The sequence below is a fragment of the Pleurodeles waltl genome, chromosome 6 (genome assembly GCF_031143425.1).
Source record: "Pleurodeles waltl isolate 20211129_DDA chromosome 6, aPleWal1.hap1.20221129, whole genome shotgun sequence".
Taxonomy (NCBI): Eukaryota; Metazoa; Chordata; class Amphibia; order Caudata; family Salamandridae; genus Pleurodeles; species Pleurodeles waltl.
The window spans coordinates 318,231,225-318,250,453 of NC_090445.1; the positions used below are offsets into that span (position 1 = coordinate 318,231,225).

The window sequence follows — 19,229 nt, forward strand, 5'->3', positions numbered from 1 at the left end:
CCGAGAAACCCTGGTACCTCTCAATTAAATTGAAAGAACCGGGGCCTATTTTAAACGGAAGGTCTGGCAAGTGCTAGTATCACATTGTGTTATTAGTCTCGAATGTCCTCCATATTTTTTGCTTCTTTTGTTTACTACAGCTTGCTATCGATACCCTTTGCACTTCCGCTTGTGACCTGGCACTTTCGCTCTCCTCGCCCCTCCCTCTAGAAACGATCCGGCTCTTCAGGTTACTGTAAATGACGAAGATGGGGTAATAGCTTCTGTGAGGACCAAAAAATATACTAAAATAAAAAGTGTTACGTGTTAGTATAAAGGAAAAGGAATATTGCGGGAAACGGGAATAATTGGGATACCTAGACCCCCTCGAACCTCAGCGCATTGACGTCAACTTTCAGGGGCACAACATACCCCATTGCAGACTGCAAGTGGGAGCCCTACGAGGCCTTAGAGACAACCTTAGTTTGGGACCCTTAACTAAGTTTTAGAGCGGACAGGGATGCTATACGTTTACATTACGCTGCTGGATTAGGCACCACCAGTATTTCAATGTCCAGGCTGGTTCAAAAATAAGCAATCACGTAAGGTCAGTATTTTTAGTCCTAATCTGTACATACTTCAAATAGCAAATCTAAGTAGAAAACAATTATACATGCTTTCTGGTTAATTATCCATGACTAATAAGGTAAACAAAGACTGAAAACCCGTGTTACAAATTAATATGTACGAATGTGTTTCATGTACTGGTCTTTAAAACAAATGACAGGTTTTTTTATCTTGGAAAAGCGGCAACTCTAACCTGCATCCGTACCACAGGGACCTCTTTTAGTCATCTTGAACAAAGTGGCAGGGGGGTGGAGGGCGCAGAACAGTGGCCCAGGATATACATTGTCGTAGCGGGTATTGCTATCGCTCAATTGAATTACTAATTTTACCAATATCTCGAGAATGGTAGGCGGAGAGAGCCTTCAAGAGATTTATACATGTGACTTGCATTTGACAACAGATGATACTTCGAGTATGTACTTTTGTGCAATAAAAACCCCGTGTAGCTTAAAAAGTCACTTTATTAGCGCAGGCTTGTAGTTCCCTAAACCACATTTCACTAAATACATTCAGTAAAGCATCCTCACTACTGCATAATAACTCTTAAACACCCTCACCCACTTAAACTAACCACTATTAACTTTCCCCAACAGAAATCTCCTTAAACCGCAATCCGTATCTTCTTTAATTCACAGCCTTCTCCTTGCATTCTCAATATCACTCTCACCCTCTACCAATCGTACACAGTCAAATTCCTCTTTGTCTTGTCCACGTCAACAACCTCCTTTATCTCATTATTCCTCTCCCCACCCCCGATGGGTGGAGACGCCAGCACATGACTCTCTAGCCTACAAAAACTATGCCCATGTTAACATTACAGGGACCTGCCCCATTGTGGCATTACACACACAGGAGCCGCACACTACTCCTCAGACTCCTGTAAATGTGTTTTTATGCTTAAATGTCCCTCTATAATAAAAGGGTGAGGGGGTAAGTCACACTAAGAACTGTCCCTGCCCTAACCCACTAGCACAGTGGAGTCAGCAAAAGGCTTAAACTCCCCGCCCCCACCTATATACCCCCTCTTCTACATATCCCATGTCTTTGTCCCCTTGCACAAAATTAATTGAGGGAGACCGGCTTTAGCCATGCCCACCAGGTGCCATTGTTATGTTGCCCTTTAAAATATAGGGTTCCCATGGGTGAAGTATGTTGACAATTGATTGGTATGACATAGAAAGAACTGGAGTGGGACGATGAGCAATGCGTCAGCTGCGTTGACATGCTCTCCATTTTTCCCTGGCGTTGATTGTGGCAAAGTCCATATTACATTTTCAGTCAAAAGCCTTAGTTATGGGGTGTGTGGTCAAGCAAGATGGCAGTTCGTATGCATTGAGCTGAGTCTCTGCAAGCTCCTGTGCGATCCAATGGCATCTCGTATGCCTGGAATCACTGCAGGACCCAATGAGGGTGTCCTATCATGGAGGTGACCTTCTGCTTCCATTGAGGGGGCTATCAGGCCGGAAGGAAGGGAGACGCAACAGCACTGACGAGCGCAGAGGACTCGGCTGCATGGGCCCCAGCAACAAGATGGCAACACCTGTGCAGGTCGAACCCAGCGCCTGGACAGGAGGTGAATGGTGCTGAAAGCGGCCGGGGCATGGCCCGCCCTCCAACAATCGTGAGCAGCACATCTACTGCAGAGGGTGATAGTGTTGCAGACCAAGGCTGCTGATGGTTTTCTGTGAGAGCGAAGTCTCGAGGGACGGAGCTGCCTATGGGAGGGAAGGCTGTTCCACTTCCTGTGAACTTTAGGTCCCCACCACTTTAGGGGGCACAGGAGAGATGTGGCGGTATCAAAGATGAGGGGGACAGCCCTGATACTGCAGAGCCTAGACAAGTATGAGCCACAAATGCAGCCCCCAGTGTGGGGGCAGAACTGGTGACCTGGCCTCCTGGATGGTACTGTCAGCCCAGCAGGACCAACGACAGTGACAGCGATCCTCTGAGAGGTGGAGGCTCGGACTGGCATCGTCATAGTGCTGTGGGGGTCCGGGCCTGCTGCTCCGCCTCCCTGCCTGCTGTGAGAGCTGTAGGATGTCATGGAATCAAGGCATTTCCCCCTGGGATTGGGATGAGGTCGAGAGGGAATGTGGTGGACCTGTTGGGACTAGGCCATCCTCCTCCCGCCCCAGCCTGATTGAGCGTGCTGTGATAAGGCCCCTCTTCCCTGTATCTTGATAGCCAGGGGGACCCAACCTTGACAACTGTGCTGGGTCGTTTCTGGTTGTGCATGGTTCTGAGGTTGTTGCAGGCTTACATGTATTGGTGCTCTGGATTGCTGAGGGGTGTCCTGAGGTCAGAGGCACAGGCGCAGTGACAAAAAGGACTGGCTGGACGATGCCCTAAGACACTAAGAGCCTGATTTAGAACTTGGCAGACGAATTACTCCGCCCAGTCTGCTGAATCTAAAGCCCATTGGATATAATGTGATTTAGATTTCTGCGGACGGGACATCCGTCATCATTGTGACAGAGTAACCCATCCGCCAAGTTCTAAATCAGGCCCTAAGTGAATTTTGGAGCTGACTGGCCCTGGCTGTGAGGACCTGGAGCTGTTTTACAGGGTGCATGAAACTGGTTTCTATTACCCAGCACGATTATGGCTGTGCTAGGATTGGTCAACTGACTGCCGCAGGTCCTTCTGGTCTGGGGAAATACTGTTCGAGTCAGACCAACTCCCCCGTTTAGTGACTGGTGATTGGGAGGCCAGGACTGTCAACATGGGCCTGGATAGGGCCTACAGGTTGCAGTAAACCAGAATGGAGCAATACGCATAGCCCCACCGATACACACCTCATCACACTGAGACAGAAGAGGGGGAGCATTCGGGGACAGTGATGGACCCCATGGGTGCTCAGATACTGGAGGTGATTACATCCACTAAAGAGGCACTGAAAGGAAAGGAAAAATTCCATCTCCATACAGTTCATCCTCCTTGGGTTGGATGTGCGCAAAGTCACAGAGAGGACCTGGAAGTCAGAAGTTAGTCCATATCCACAGGGATGGAAGAACTTTGGGCCACAGTCAGAACACTGACTGACAAAACAAAGCAGCCAGATGATCGCCTGGAATACTTGAAGGGTCGGATCGTGGCGGTGTAATCAGCACTTCAGTAGCTTTCCTCAAGGTCAGAAGGGGTCCTCTCCTGAAGCGTTTGGGAAAATTAGCTCAGGAGTGTTGTTGACCCGTCTAAACTGTCCCTTTTTTATGATAGAGCACACAGGATGTTTGTACCTCGAACCTTGATTGCAAAAGTGGTCAACTACTGGGTCTGCAATAGTGTCCTGCAATGTGCCAGAATGCATGGAGATCCCACCTATGAGGAAACTCGGATACAGATATTCCCTGAATATACACACCGGGTGCAGGCTTTGAGGCATTCATTTCTGGTCGTACAACAATAGCTCGGCTCCCTGGACCTCAGATATATGTTGTTTTTCCCTGCCAAGCAGCACGTAGTGCATGGAGGTCAGCCTAGATTTTTTTATGAGCCAAGAAGAAGTGTGGAACTGGCTTGACACCGTACACGAGTGACATGAGCAAAGCACCGAGGGGGTCGAGTGACGATGAGGCATGGAGATTGCTGCGGACGACCTGTGTGGAGGTGCAGCGGGACGGCACACTAGCTATTGCAGTGACTGCCTCCCAGGTCTGTGCTCTGGGCAGTAATGAAGATCGCGGTCTGGCGCAAGCTGTTGCTTCCTAACATGATTTTGAACTGCTGACTGTGGACAGGACTCCTGTGGTGGGTTTGCAGCGTGCCTCTGCACTGCAAGGACTAGGTCACCCTCCTTTGTGTTCCTGAGACAGCCTCAGCCGGTGCTTAGACTCCTCTCTACCACCAGGGCGCATGTTTCTTCAGAGATTCCTACACAAGATGCCGGGAATAATGCACCGGGCCACGCCTTCCTACCTCTTGTTTCTTATTATTACTGTTTCCTTTATAGGTTAATTGTTGGGCCTCATTACTAGGAACGGTTAGGTTTCTCTGGAGAGCTGAGGAGGCAAGTTTCAGACTAGCTTGGGCTGGTGTGCGTTTCGTGTTCTTGAGGGGTCCATTATGTGGTCTACTGGATGGTTTCTGTTCCTTGTTTGTAAGTTGACACAGGGTTGTGGATGCTACATTGAGAGGGAGGGGGAGTGAAACTCATTGGCATCTGATGTAGATAAACCTCTTTGGACTAAGTTGTTTGATGTTTACCAGGGGGCAGGGTTCTATTGGTTTTGCTGCTGTTTTCGATTTGTGTTTGTTATTAGGCAGAGCAAGATCACAGGCATGGTTAACCCTCACTGACACTGTTAGCTGGTGCACCATACACTGGCTACATAGACATGAAGAAGGGGCGGGGTGGCGGTGAGCCCTGCGGGGAGGTATGGGTTGACCTGAGAACGTATGGTGGGAGAAGTTAAAATGTCAGGGGCCTACAGGACTATATAAAGCGTTGCAGGGTTCATACCTACCTGCAACATCATGAGGAGGGTGTAGCTCCCTCCAGGAGATGCATCTCACTGACCGCGATGGGGATAAGCTCAAGAAGAAGTGACGGGTGCAACTATATACATCCACCTACTCCTTCTATTCTAGGTGGGTAGCTAGATGAATTGCCCCAGAAGTGCCCTTTTGCATGAGAGAGGTATGTGCAAATGTTAAAGGTTGTTTTTTGTTCCTCATAGGTACCTTTGTTAGGCAGGGACGTAAGCCTCTTAAAAGTAAATGCTCCCAACTGTGATGACAAGGTTTTTTTTTTTTTTTTTTTGCAGAGGTGCTGGGCGTGCTTCTGCCGAGCCTAGAGACACCCCTTATGTGGGACGGTGACTTTAACTGTATTTTAAATGGTTTTAAATGGCTATCGCAGCAGGTATCCTGCCAAGCACCATACCAAACAAGGCATGACTGAGATGACCAGGGTGAATTGTATTGATGCATAGAGAGAGATGCACCCGACAGGTCGAGAGTACATCTATCAGTTGGTAATACATGGAATGTATAGTAGGCTGGATAGGATCTTGATAGCGTGGGAGCTAGCTAATCAAGTGGTCGCAGTGGTGCACTAAAGGTGCTTCTTGTGTGATCATGCTCTGTGCACATGACATGCTGGTGGCGCCCAGAGACCCCGCCCATTTCCACGTGGCATCTGCTCCCTGAGCTGCTATGCAACCGCACTTTTCAGTCTGACATACAAGAGGCCCCAGAGCATTTTTTTTTGGGGGGGGGGGGTTGGCAACTGTGGGTCCAAAGAGACCACAGCTAATGAACTAAAGCTGTTCTACTGAGAGAGTGCCTCTCTAAGGTGTCTGGTATCAAACATCAGCTTGAAGCGAATTAATGGGCTCGGGAAGTTACATTGGCTGACCTTTTATCGTGGGGAACAGGAGCTGCGGAGCAAAATAGTTGAGGCACAGAGGGTGCTGGGGGAGACCTGGGACAGATTAGATAAATTCACACTAAAGGAATACAGGCAACTGTTGCATAGTGAGAGTGAAAGGCCTGGTCAATTTTTTGCTTTGCTTCTTCAGCGGAAGAGACCAACCACCTTGATTATGTCCCTGTAGTCGAAAGACAACGGGCTGGTCTCGATTTAAAAAAAAAAAAAAAAAAAAAAAAAACAGCAATTATTAAGGAAATTAAAAAGTTTTTTTTCTTTTGCACAATTTTACCAAAGACACTAGTATTGTGCTGCCCCTGAGGTGCAGGAATTCCTGGAGGACTTAGACTTAATGAAACTGTAGACTTTCCAAGGAGAGGCTGTGGAATTAGCACTGACCAAGAAGGAGATTCAGGAGGTGATTGAGGCCACGGCAAGACATAAGGTCCTGGGTCCGGCCGGGTTGTCCACAGAATTTTATGTTGCTTATGCTGACATACTAGCTGAGAAGGGGGCTGAGAGGCTTACCCCCGGACTATGAGGGAAGCACTTAGTTATATTCCCTAAGCCAGACAGGGACCCAGAGACTTTAGGCTCATACCACCTGTTATCCATGATCAAGGACATGAAAATCCATTCTAAGATCTTGCGTAACAGATTACGGGGTGTAGTTGAAGCGCTTATTCATGAAGCTCAATGTGAATTTATCCCATAGAGGAGCACCTTCATGAATATTCATAGGTTCATGCACGTCATGCACTCTGAACATGATTTGAGAACCGAGATGGCTGTAGTAGCACTCGATATAGAGAACTTTTGCTATGGTAGCTGGGAATTCTTATGGGCGGCCTTGTCACATGTGGGTTTTGGTGAGAACTTGCTATAGTGGATATCCCTTTTGTACTTGGGTCCTTCGGCGAGAGTCCTGTCAGGCAGATATGTCTCTGATAGTCTGGATATACAGAGGAAGGGGGGCTAGACAGGGTTTCCCCTTGTTCCCTCTCTTATTCACACTGGCAATATAGCGGCCTGTGGCATATTTGAGGACCACATTGTGGGAAATATGGATTTAGGTGGGAGATACCAAACATATAGTGCCCCTGTAAGCAGATGGCACACTGGTGTATTTACAAAACCCGACCCGTGCGGTGCCACTCCTGCTGGACGCTGGTGACTACTTTTGGGAAATTGTCCTGCCTTAGTTGAATGTGGCTAAGTCCCTGATATTCCCTATCGTGGAGTGGGTCGGGGACCTTCCGGACATCCTCCTAGACTTGGGTTTGAGGTGGGAGCTGGACAGATTCAGTTATCTGGGTATACAGGTGGATCATAAGACTGACAACCAGTATATGTACAACATGGGGATAGTCCTCACAGGCCTAGAGGCCTATGTGGCATTATGGAGCAACTTACTGTTATCAGTTGCCGGCAGGGTAGCAGTCGCCAAGATGGTGTTTCTGCCCCAATGCATATATGTTCTTAAAAAAACACTACCATATTGGACGCTCAGCGTTTGAAAAGCTGGGCAGCCTCTGGATCGCCCTGGTCTGGGCTGGTAAGCGTAGCCACACAGGTCTCCTGGACATGGAAGAAAGAGGGTTGGGCTTGCCAGACCTAGAATTATACTATATGGCGGCACAATTACAACATGCAGCACAATGGTGGCAGAGGGCCTCATTGGAGAGAAGGGGTTACTGGCAGGCATAATGGGTATGGATTGGCTGCCTCTCTGTCTTATGGAAGGTGCTCGATTACATAATGATTATCCATACATTGGGAAGCAGACAGCACGGCTGTGGCAGCTAACGCTCCAGAAAGAACTGCGTCAGTGTTCAGTTTTCTGTACGGCTGCCGCAGTGTGTGGCTGAAGCCCTTCCTACAGGTACACCGATTTATTTCGCTGGAGGCATGTGTTGTGGGAGGTTGTGAAATCCTAGGGGAATCTATATCCTGGTGAGAGGTACATTACGTTCACAGAAGCACAAGAGGCGTTTGGGGTATGCCCAGGCCACTTTTTACAATTTGCCAAAATTACCAAGACCGCTAGTAACATGTGGCCTAATTTTCCACCGACACTGGAAGCATCACACACACTGGATGTGCTGTTAGATAGGGACCACACCCGGGGGCTGATCACCAGACTTTCCAAAGCACTGAAGCAGGACAAGCCGAACACCTCGATAGTCGTACGATGCGGCTGGAATGGTGGCTTGCAGGAGCCCTTGACAAATGGGGACTAGATAAAGGCTCGCAAGTGTGTGGTGTCTCCTGAGATGCACGATTCAAACTGACACACTTCTACATCCTGCATCAAGCTTATCTCTTACCGAAACTGTTGTGGGGTGCATATATAGACCTAGATCCAGCACTTCTGTTAGGTGTGCGGCCGCTGAGTCGAACTTTTTGCATATGGCCTGGGGTGTCCTAAGCTGTCAGAATACTGGAATTGTGATGACCTGCAGGCTCAGGGAGGTGACTGGTGTAAATATATACCTTATGGCCCACCACGGCTTGTTACACTTAATTCCAGACCCAAGTGAGAGCAAAGTGTATTATAGATGTGTGGTGCTGTGACTTATGCTGCCCAATCGCAATATAGCCATTAGATGGGGGTCACATAAGGGGCCTTCTTTGTTGAGGACTGGAGAGATAGTACTAGAGTCATTCGGTCATCAAAACACAACAGGCATTTCAATAGGAATGTTATTTTGAGCAATTCTGAGCCAATGAGCATGGTATCTGAGACATCTCTAGTGGTGGTATTCACATTTTTTCTATCCACTGCAGCATATAGCATGGTGCAAGTGGTCAGCCCTCTACAGCTAATTTCAATTTCATTGCGAGGTAATGCATTCTATTCTTTCACAATGTGCACATCTACACACAATATACTTCCCTCAGTGCCAGGGCTACTATGGCAATGTGCACTTTGAAACTTAAAAGAAAAAAATGTATTTAAAGCAAAAATCTTTTTTGTATGAAATATTGACCACGACCCAGCATCTCACCAAACAACATTTTTAGGTCTCGCCTGCAGGCGGCATGCATAGCTAGCTGTTGCTTTTGTTCATCTATTGTTTCTAAAAAAAAAAAAAAAAAGGGTCTCTTAGCCCACCCGTTACTTACCATTGGTTGGCTTCATCATCAATCTAATTTCCTCGCTTCTCATTGGTCAGAGCGTGCAGACTGCACTTCCTCTTTGTGTGTTCATCCCTTTGATGGCACATAGACCAAGTACCGATTAATGTCTTGATTGGTGTCCTGCCACTGCTCACACTCAGATGGAGGCAACTTGTAGTTTCTTCTCCATAATCTTTCGTCCTGGTTTGTTGCTTGTAGCCTTGTTGCTCCTGCCCCCATTTTCCCCATGTTGCCCTGTCGCTAGTGTTTTTTCGTAGGTGGTCACCTGTTTCGTGAAAGAGCGCACTGCCTTGGTGTGCGGGTTCTGGGTGGTTGTTTGTGTTTGACCTTTATCTCCTGGGTGTAACCTTCCCAAACTAAATCACGGCAAGAGAGCGCTTGTGGAACACATTCACAGACTCCGATGTGGACGCTGTGTGGTCAGGGTGGGCTGTGTACAGACACAGTGCACCATCTGGACACTTTCTAAACCAGGGAGCAGACAGTACATCCTGCCCATGGTAACACGTCCAGTCGGTGTGGCGCCAGTAAGCACCGCCTACTGGAAGGAAGGAGCACTGCACGCCAGCCCGTGCTCGAGCAAGCTTCCAGGGTCTGAGAAATACAGAATTAAAACCGTTACACTGTCACAGCTGCAAATAGATATAACATGTCGGACAGGACACGGCAGCGTTAACATGCGCTGCCTGCTACGCGCACACGTACTGGTGTGCTAGTTTCCCGGATCTGGGGAAACACTGACTGCTCTCACCAAGACCACAATCAGAGTGTTCCTCTTACTACAGACACACTCTATTTGCATACGCACTATTCGCGTATTACTAATATTCGTCTCGGGATTATAAATGGACTTTGTTACTGAGATGGAGAACCCCTCGGTCTCCCTGAATTTCCACTTGGAACTCCAACTTTAACATCGTGATTCCCATTTACATTTTAGTTCATGAGCCTTGAAGAAGTCCATTGAGGACGAAACACGTGTTGGCTGTTACCGAATATACATGTATTGGTCACATTATATGGACACTAATTTTACTATATGAACAGGCTGTTACCGAATTTTCATGTATTGATCATAAGTACATGGAAGGTTTTATCATGGAGGTTTACCAATAAATCTTTTTGTTATTCTACGTATCTCGGTTCTATGAAGTTTGGAGTGCCCTGGTCGCCTTCTACCTTTACATTTTGAAACAAAACCATGTTCACACAGCCGGAGCCGATATGATCTTTTACTAGCTATTCGTTATTGTTGACATTTTTTTATAGGTCTGTTATACAGAAACTGTGCAATACCGAGTACATTAAATAACAAATGGAATTAGCCTAATGATAAACACTGTCCTCCAAGAGGACTCCAGTTTATCGATCACAAGCGTGTATTATTGTTGTATACTCCAAGTCCACTTGAGTTGCCAGAAAGCACACATTGGGCTTAAGCAACTGTTTCAGCATTTAAAGTTGTGTACCACATGCAACTATAATGTGCTTAAAGCATATTTAAAAGTAATGTTAGAAGGACCAATCGACCCTTGCGCCCATAGGTTTGTCTGGATCAGTTTGGCAATTCCACCCTCTTTGAAATGAAATAACCCACACACATAAACACTCACGTATGGCCACTTGCACATATGCACAGACACACAAAGGCACTGCCACTTTTATTATTACCTCTCACAACACACACATTCAAATCCCCTCCAAAATGTAATACGTATAGGCCCAGGTTTACTATGCGTTGACAAGGGCACCTGTGCCATGCGATGCAGCGCTACATGATGCAAGACAGATCAAATTGCAGCAGCAATCCACTTCCCTGATCATTTTGCTAAAAAGTAAACTGGGGGGCAGCAGCCAATGGCTTTGTATCGCGTAGCACCAGCCCCCTAATTATGAACGCCAAGATTGCATAATAGGTGGGAATGGTGCAAGCAGCTTTATGGATTCACACAAAGCCAAATCTTCCAAAGTAGCCCGAACTTGTCTTTGCATCAAATCCTACCCACACATGAAACCAGGGGCAAATAATGGACAAGCAGAATATCTCAAGCTATTCGCATGCATATCAACCCAACACATTTTATGAGCCTTACACGTGGACATTTCTAATCGCGTAGACATTTGTAGAGGAGTGTATCTCAAGTACAAATGTCATGCAAGACCCAACTGTATTACTTTTGTTTCCTGCCATAGCGCTTAGCGTCAGACTAACATGGCCTTGATGGTGCAAGCATGGTTAACGACACCATCCGCGCGTCACTGTTTGTAAAATAAGGTGCTGTTCAGTTTTTCACGGTTCTCAAAAACGGTACTGTAGATTTCCACAGTGAGCTGTGCTCGCTGGCATCTAGTACATTTGGACCATACTCATGCACACCGCTCAAAATGCCACCATCGTTCGGTCGCAGATCAAAAAGAGAAGGGGTTCATGTTGTGGCATGTGAAATGAAGATGCACTGATCTTTAGAGTTCTTTCATTAAAATGGATTTCAGTATGATTCCTCGAGGCCCTTCAGAGATGACAAAAAAACCTGCCAAGTAAGCAAAATTACTAATATGATGTACTCGCATGTGATCTCAAAAATAATGAAGGTGTGGGCATAGCCACAAAGTACAATAAGAAAACCTGCCCCATTAAAGGCTAACATTTTCAGGCTATGAGAAACAATTTTAAGGACTTTTTGGGAAATCTGAAGAAACATGTCTCATGAAGAGTTTGCTAGTGCAGACAAAACCAGCCACTAATCCTCTACTAGTACAATCAGGAATAAATGTAAATAAAATGCACATGATTTGCATACTTGGAGGACAAACTAGGATACACGTGGCAACGCATTCCCACTTGTTAGTGGCAGCAAAGGCCTCAATAGCCTTGATTGAGATAAATGGAGACAGTACCAAGCGTTGGCAAAGCCACTGGGTCTCACCTTCTTGAAAGCTACTGGATTTGCCAGTGTCTTTTAGCCATGTTGTACAGCAACATGGCTGTGCAGCATGACTAAAAGTAAAGTTAGAAAAAAGTACTAGCTGTGTCATCGCACTTAATCTTTCTAACTTCACTTTTAACAATGCTGCACAGTCACGCTACAGTACAACGTGGCTGAAGGACATTGGCAAAGCCATTAGTTTTCACATAGGTGAGACCTGTTGACTCTACCAATGTTTGTTACAAAAGCCGTGACAAATTCAGCGCTGGTAAAGCCAAAAGGCTGGAAGCCAAATGACAGATCTGTGGCAATGCTTGTTTTTTTGTTGCTTAGCTTACATTAATAATACTTTGAGGCATACCTTGTATTTGGTATTTTGTATGCCTTTTGTTCTGTATTCCAGTAGTATTGGTTGCCAGGTAAGGTAAACAACTTTTCCAGTGGCAGCCGCCGCAAATCTCAAGGGGAGGGGCAGAGGGAGGGGAAACTTAAAAAAAAATAAAAAAATGTACCTGTTACTGTCGCCACCGCCTGCCACCTCGCTCCTCTGCTCTTCTTGTGTCCCAGCATTCACTGGGACACCAGCACAGGCTCCCCAGCAATCCTGGCTCTGCTCTCATGCTACACCTAGCACAAGAGCAGCGCCAGCATTGGTCGGAGTGTCTTGTACTGCCGTTTAGACAAGGCACTGGAGCCTTTTAAGGTTCTCCACTGGGCTGGAGGCGGCAGGCCAAACTCACATGTGCACTGACTCTACACCCCCTCCTCCCGTCTCCCATGGACCAGCCCCGCCCCTTCCTTCACATGCTGCTGGCTGAGCCAGGAGGGAAAAATAAGACAATAATGATATATCGTTTTATTTTTCAGCTTCTGGCTTAGCCAGGGGGCGACGCTCCTTCACTACTGCGAAGGAGCCGCCCCCCTGGGCTTTTCAGAAGTCACTAGAAGCAAGCAAATATTTTTGCATTGTTCTTGTTCTTTACATATTCGTCAACCAGAGTTTGTAAGATAACTTTGTTGGTGATTCACTGCTTAGGTAGCAAACCTATCTATCTGGTCCTTATGTAAAATATTACTGTCAATTATGGGGTATTTTGCTAGTAATGATTCAAGCACGGTCAGATATTCCCCACGTGTTTGTATTAAGAGCACGCACATCCTAATAGGCAGAAGTAATGAACCGGACCACGTGTTTGGGAAGTGCAGAGTTTATAGTATGATGGTGAAATGATTACTGAATTTGTCCTTTGCAGTCATTTTGAAAACGTGTGTCTGGTTGGTTATTTGTATTTAGTGGCGCTGTGGGGGATTTTCTGTTCATTAATAATATTTTGGTTTATGCATGCTAGAGTCTGATTTTAAACTTCATTAACCCCTTCGCCGCACAGGTGTCTGCGTGCTCCTGTGCCTCATACTATCTCCGATATTTGTACAAACACTTGAGGGACCTTATTCTTAACATCTGTGGCATCTGCACATTACATTTATGTATACATCATTAGAGTATACAGCAGACAACCTTTTATTTATAATACATGGAAACCTGTAATCACTTTATACAAGCCAGTCTCTAATTTCCTTATGACAGTCCAGCTGTGACGTCTCTAGAGGCCTGTAATAAATAAATGACAGACCTTCTCAACTGGCGTCATAATGCCTCCTGCCAGCAGCCAATGTAGAAAGGCAGTTAACAACTGCATTTTAAGTAAACAAAAGGAGAAATGGCTAGATTTTTGTGACATGCTTATTTTTTCCACCAAGATAGTTACAGGAACAACACAATGTTTATACACATTTTTGAGCTACGTCACCTTTTTTAATCTTACATTAAACAAATTAAATATACTTTTTCAACACATTAATAACTGGTTTTATGTGTATTTACTTTGCACTACATATTATACTTTTAGTCTTCATGCCTGCAAACATAGTAACTCTTTCATATGAAAGAGCAAGGCACCACAGATGTAAGTGGTTTGTGGGAAGGAAGGTGGTGTGACCATATAGTGTAAGGAAAAAATATCCGCTGTTGTATGTTAAAAGGATAATGCAAGTCACCTTGGAGTTCCATGATCTCTCCACGGTCACAGAACTTTTCAGTGGCTTGCAATATCCTTATGATGTACGGCAGGGTTACTTTATCCCATATAGAATACCTTGGTGTCTGCAAACCCGCCTTGAATGTCCTTATTACAGTTAAGTTGTGACTTATCTGGTGATATAGTGGCTCATCTATATCCAGTTGTTACAGTTGAGTTAGTCATCACATTGCCTGCTGCCAGAGCCAGCAGCCAGGGTGAAAGGCTCCCTTAATCAGCACGCTGCTTTTCCGATTCCTTGATTACCTCTAGGATTCTGGTTTCTTGAACTCGGATTATCTACATTTAAAAAACAAATATACTCTGATGAATAACCCAATGCCTTGAGAAAGCCCTAGGTGAACACACCACAAGGGGCGAAACACGTGTCAGCTGTCTCTTCTTGCAACTTTCAAGATTTTTCCCATGTCGGGAATTAATAAATGCACCTGAACTAAAAAATGTGGATCTAATGTATTATTGTCTGCATGCAACCTGAAATTGCACTACAACTCTTAAAATGATCTAAGTGGGTTCTCAACTTTAGTACTTCCATGGCACATGATTACAACTGCGGTTTAAACAAGAAAATCGGGAGCTGGCTTTTTCTTCCTCTGCTAGGTTTTTGTAAAAAGAAAAAGTAATCGGTAGTAAGGAGATATTTATGGCAACATGTTTATTTTTTTCCACACTATAGGTTATTATAGGAAAACTACAATTTCTGATGTTTCACTCCTTTTTGAACCACAACATTGTTTAACCTGACTTGCATTAAACTGATTCTAATGTATTTAAAAATACTAATTGCTTTTGTTGCATTTAATTTAACACTACCAACTCTGCTTTTATTCTTCTAATCTTCAGTGAACATGGAAACGCAATACTGGTGTGACCATGTATTTTAAAGAATAAAATATCCCCTGCCATAAATTATAAGCATATTACAAATCACCTTGGCGTTCCATGACCTCATAAAGGAAATCTGACTTTGGTCTTGTTCCCCTAGATAGTCATGGAACTGTTTGGTGGCTTGCAGCATCCTTATAATGTACGTCAAAAGGTACTTTATGCAATATATTATACATTAATGGGGCAGTCAGTTGGATTAAGAGAGACATTGGGCGCGCTTCTTCACTCATTTGTGTGGATGATAGGCACAAATTGCTCCTTACTTATCCAGAAAACCCAAAGAGGAAATGAAAGGAGGGGGGTTCTTTGAAGGGGTTGTTCGTGATTTACTGTTGTAAGCTTTGTCTATAAGTACAGAAATAAGGGAAATCGGCCTGTGATTGCTGTTGCCCTGAGTTGAACTGAAAATGTCAAAAAGCAGAATAGAATCGTTTGTCCTTCCAATAAGATCAGAGACCTATCTTTGCACTGTCCGAAGCTTGTTTTCTTCTCTTATAATCTCTTGCCCTTCCCCTTGCAGGATCTGTTCCCATTCGCTGAAACAATGGGCAACTGCACAGAAGGCACCAGGTCGCTCAGTTCATGCTCTTCGGGTGCTGAATGGGGATCTGGACCGACTATCAGGCAGGGTGAGGGAGTTCGTGGTGAGCAGCGCCAAGCTATGCCAACCGGACAGCATCCACATATGTGATGGCACCCCAGAAGAGGAGCGCAGTGTGCTTGCACTGCTGGAGAAGGATGGCATGATCAAGCGACTGAGCAAATACGAGAACTGGTAAGGGCGGGCACCCAGGGAGCAGTGCATGGGTAGACATTTTTGCTATCTGGCACTTATGTAGTGCACACTCAACAATTATTAAGGCATTGAATTGAATTTGGTAGTCCGAGGATTACTTTAAAGTCATTTTAAAACATTGCTATGGGGTACTGCAAGGGAAGTACTTAAAGGTTAGCTACTTGGCTGGCACATGAATGCAGACACTAAAAGATTCAGGAAACGCTCATTGTGAGGCCATCCATTGCAACACCACCAACTGCACAGGCACTGAGAATGTACCTTTATCATCCTGAACACTGTGAAAAAATCCTTTGTCCTCCAGGGCATTTGAAGATCATTTCATTTTACAACAGAATTTGCTCTAGATTCACATGCTGTGCTTTTTTTCACTGTGTAGTCGTGACATCCTGAAACATTCTCTAGTTATTTAATTGTTTATGGGCGTTGGCCAGGCGTCCTAGTCGCCTTCTTCAGAATTTTTATGTCTGTTGGGTTCTGACACAGCTTTGAGAACTCTAGGTAGACAGTCAGAAAAAAGCAGGGAAAAGAACAATGACTAGGTTTAAGCAGTTTCTTCACAATAAGAATTGGTGGTAAATCACTGGGAAGTTGAGGAAAAAGTGCACGGGCGCCCAAAAAAGGTACCGAAAAACAAAGCAGAGTTTTTTCAAAGCCTTCAAAAAAAGGAGTACTGGAAAACACCCCCTTTAGATTTTGCCTAAGGTGACAGTATAAACTGGCACATCTTCCAAAAGACCATAAGCCCGAAGGCCATAATGCTGGTGAGAAATGTAATTCTAAAACCGTGATGGAGCAGGAGAAACCATAGTGCGTGTACTTTGGCATGGCACAAAAGATGTAGGACGAAGAGCACTGACATGTCCAGGAAGAAGCAGAAGGAGCCTGGGGAAGCGGCAAGTCTCTGATATCAAGAGTCTGCATCAGTGGAATGAGGAGATCACAGAAAGGGTAATATCGACATTGAAAAATGTACACCTACGATTCCTAAAAGTGAAAGGTCATCAGAGCCAAAAGAGATGTACTTAAAGACAAGCTTTTGATGCTGAAATATTTGGCATTTGAACAGCCTCAAGAACTAAGGAGCTGGCTGGTTGGAAAACAAGACACCAATGCAGATACACCTTGGCACTTGGCTTCAAAAAGGGACTGAGATTGAAGGAAAGGACATGAGGATACCCCAAAGGAGAAAGATATGGCACCACCTTACTAGAAGAAGAGTGGATCCAATGTCCACGTCGAGGAAGACTTTCTAAAGAAAAATGAACGCATCAAAGCCAAAATGGCAGTGCTGGTACTGGAGACTGTGACTGATAATAGATTAAGTACATTTATAATCCTCCAAGCCAGGCAGATATAGTGGAGGACCTACTACCAGCAACCCCACTACCTCTAAGAGAGCTCCAGGATGGTGACCGTGCAATTGTTGAAGAAGAAAAATATCCCATTGGATGAGGAAACACACTCGGATGAAAAAATGATGGCAGGATGTAGTAGCAGATTCACAACAGGGGCAAATAGATTCCTACCCATGAAGGCTGTCACCCAGAACAATTTTCAGAGTGGGAATGCTGCCATCAGTGAAACATCACTGAAATCAGAGGGGTTGTAAAGCACCACAGAAAGAACAAGCATAGTAAATGAGCCATGGTCATTCAGCAGGAGAGTGGTAAGGGTGTGCTTGGTAGCCTGTGGTACATTGTGGAGCATACTGTCGCAAATGCACTATTAAAGCATGATAGGTAGCACACTGCGATTTAAAGATAGCCAATTTCCATTGGAATGTCCACTAAGTTTGGACAGACGCACAGGTCTGGGCACAATGTTAGATAATATCTGGGGTTTCAGTGAGTATGTATCATTTGTGCATCATTGAGTAACGGCTTGAATTGTTTTGACCAAATGAAAATCCTTTGTTTTCATCACACTTCAGAATTACAAAAACATGCTTCATTTGTGCTCTTGTAACTGGTGACATATCCTGAAATATTGTGCAGTCCATTAACAGGTATTGAAAGCTTGGTGTGTTTTAGAAAAAAATAGCCATTCAGCCTTTACTGCTCTTCCGATAGGTGACACACCATGTGCATTGCACCTCATTTTTGCTACGGTTAAAGCCATTATTTGGGGGTGTTTCCTATATATTAATCAGTACAGTGTTGTTGCTGTTCTTATAGCTGGCTGGCCAGGACGGATCCCAAGGATGTGGCACGAGTGGAATCAAAGACCGTGATTGTGACTGAGCAGCAGCGGGACACGGTGCCCATTCCTGTTGATAGTGCCAAGGGTCAGCTGGGCAACTGGATGTCTCCTGATGACTTTGAGCAGGCAGCTGGGGCACGGTTCCCAGGGTGCATGAAGGGTGAGTGGGGTATAGGAGGAACGGAGTCACTTTTACATCCAACTTTTATCTCTCTGCTTTTGGACAGTGACATCTATTTTCAGTTTCAAGTTCCCCCTTCTCTCATTCTAAAAGTGCTCTTTTTATCTTTCTCTTATAAGAATGCCCTCTCCTTTCCTTATTCTAACAGTCTTCCTCATATACCTTGTTTGAATGCTTTTCTTTCTTACTCCCTTTGTTCATGTGTTTATATGTGAAAATGGTGCAGCTGCATCTCTTTAGTTAAGGAAGGCATCTCACACCATTGAAAATCAGATTTTTGAATTCTCGATAACTTTTTTCCCTATTGACTAATTTGTACCAGAGTTGGCAACAACAACAGTTTGGAGGACATTTAAGTATGTGGCAACATTCATGCAGATTAGTGAAAGGCTTCAGAAGTTAAAAAGAGGCAGAGGTAGAGTGTAAGCGTTCGACCTCATGTATAGTTTTAGTATAGTTCTTCTGGCTTAAAGCGATTTCGTTCTTAGGTTGCAGTGTCCTTTAAAGATTCTTGCTCGCTAATGGTCCGTTCTGCCTTTTCTCCGTCCTTTTTCTGTTTTAGAGCAGTGACCAACTACTGTATTATTCCACTTTGGTTTCTTCATCTGTTCCTGTTAAGGACTAATTTTGTTATTTCTTTGGCACTCCCCTTTCTCTGTGATTGTTTTAAGCTGGTAGCTGCCTGTGTTTTATTTAGGCATTCCGTTCCTCCCACTTCCTCCATGTCCCTGACATTTGTTTTTTGGTTTTATTCCCGTACTGTCCTCGTTTTCCTCTGGCTCCTAAAATTAGCTTATTTTACAAAAACAACACAGATTGTTTAGCTCACTGCTCATGAAAGCCACGATAGGCCCTTTCTGGCAGAATGTAGCTAAACCTAGAAGCAGAGTCTCTCTCTCCAGGCCCCCTCCCTACCAGCACTCACAACATCACACACAGGGCATTGCTTAGCTCTTTTATTGGTGCCATAAAGCTTCTCAGGCTGCTCTGCTTGTTGAAATGTGAGGCAAGAATGCTTGCA

At 45.0% G+C, this 19,229-nt stretch overlaps 1 protein-coding gene across 2 annotated transcripts in view; it reads left to right on the top strand.

Annotated features, from left to right (window-relative positions):
- Window positions 1-19,229, top strand: part of PCK2 (phosphoenolpyruvate carboxykinase 2, mitochondrial) — a 57,708-nt gene that overhangs the window by 21,674 nt on the left and 16,805 nt on the right. For both annotated transcript variants that reach the window (XM_069238125.1, XM_069238126.1), the window contains exons 2-3: window positions 15,550-15,804; window positions 18,003-18,187. In XM_069238125.1, coding sequence (XP_069094226.1) covers window positions 15,550-15,804; window positions 18,003-18,187 — 440 coding nt within the window. The remainder of the gene's footprint in view (window positions 1-15,549; window positions 15,805-18,002; window positions 18,188-19,229) is intronic.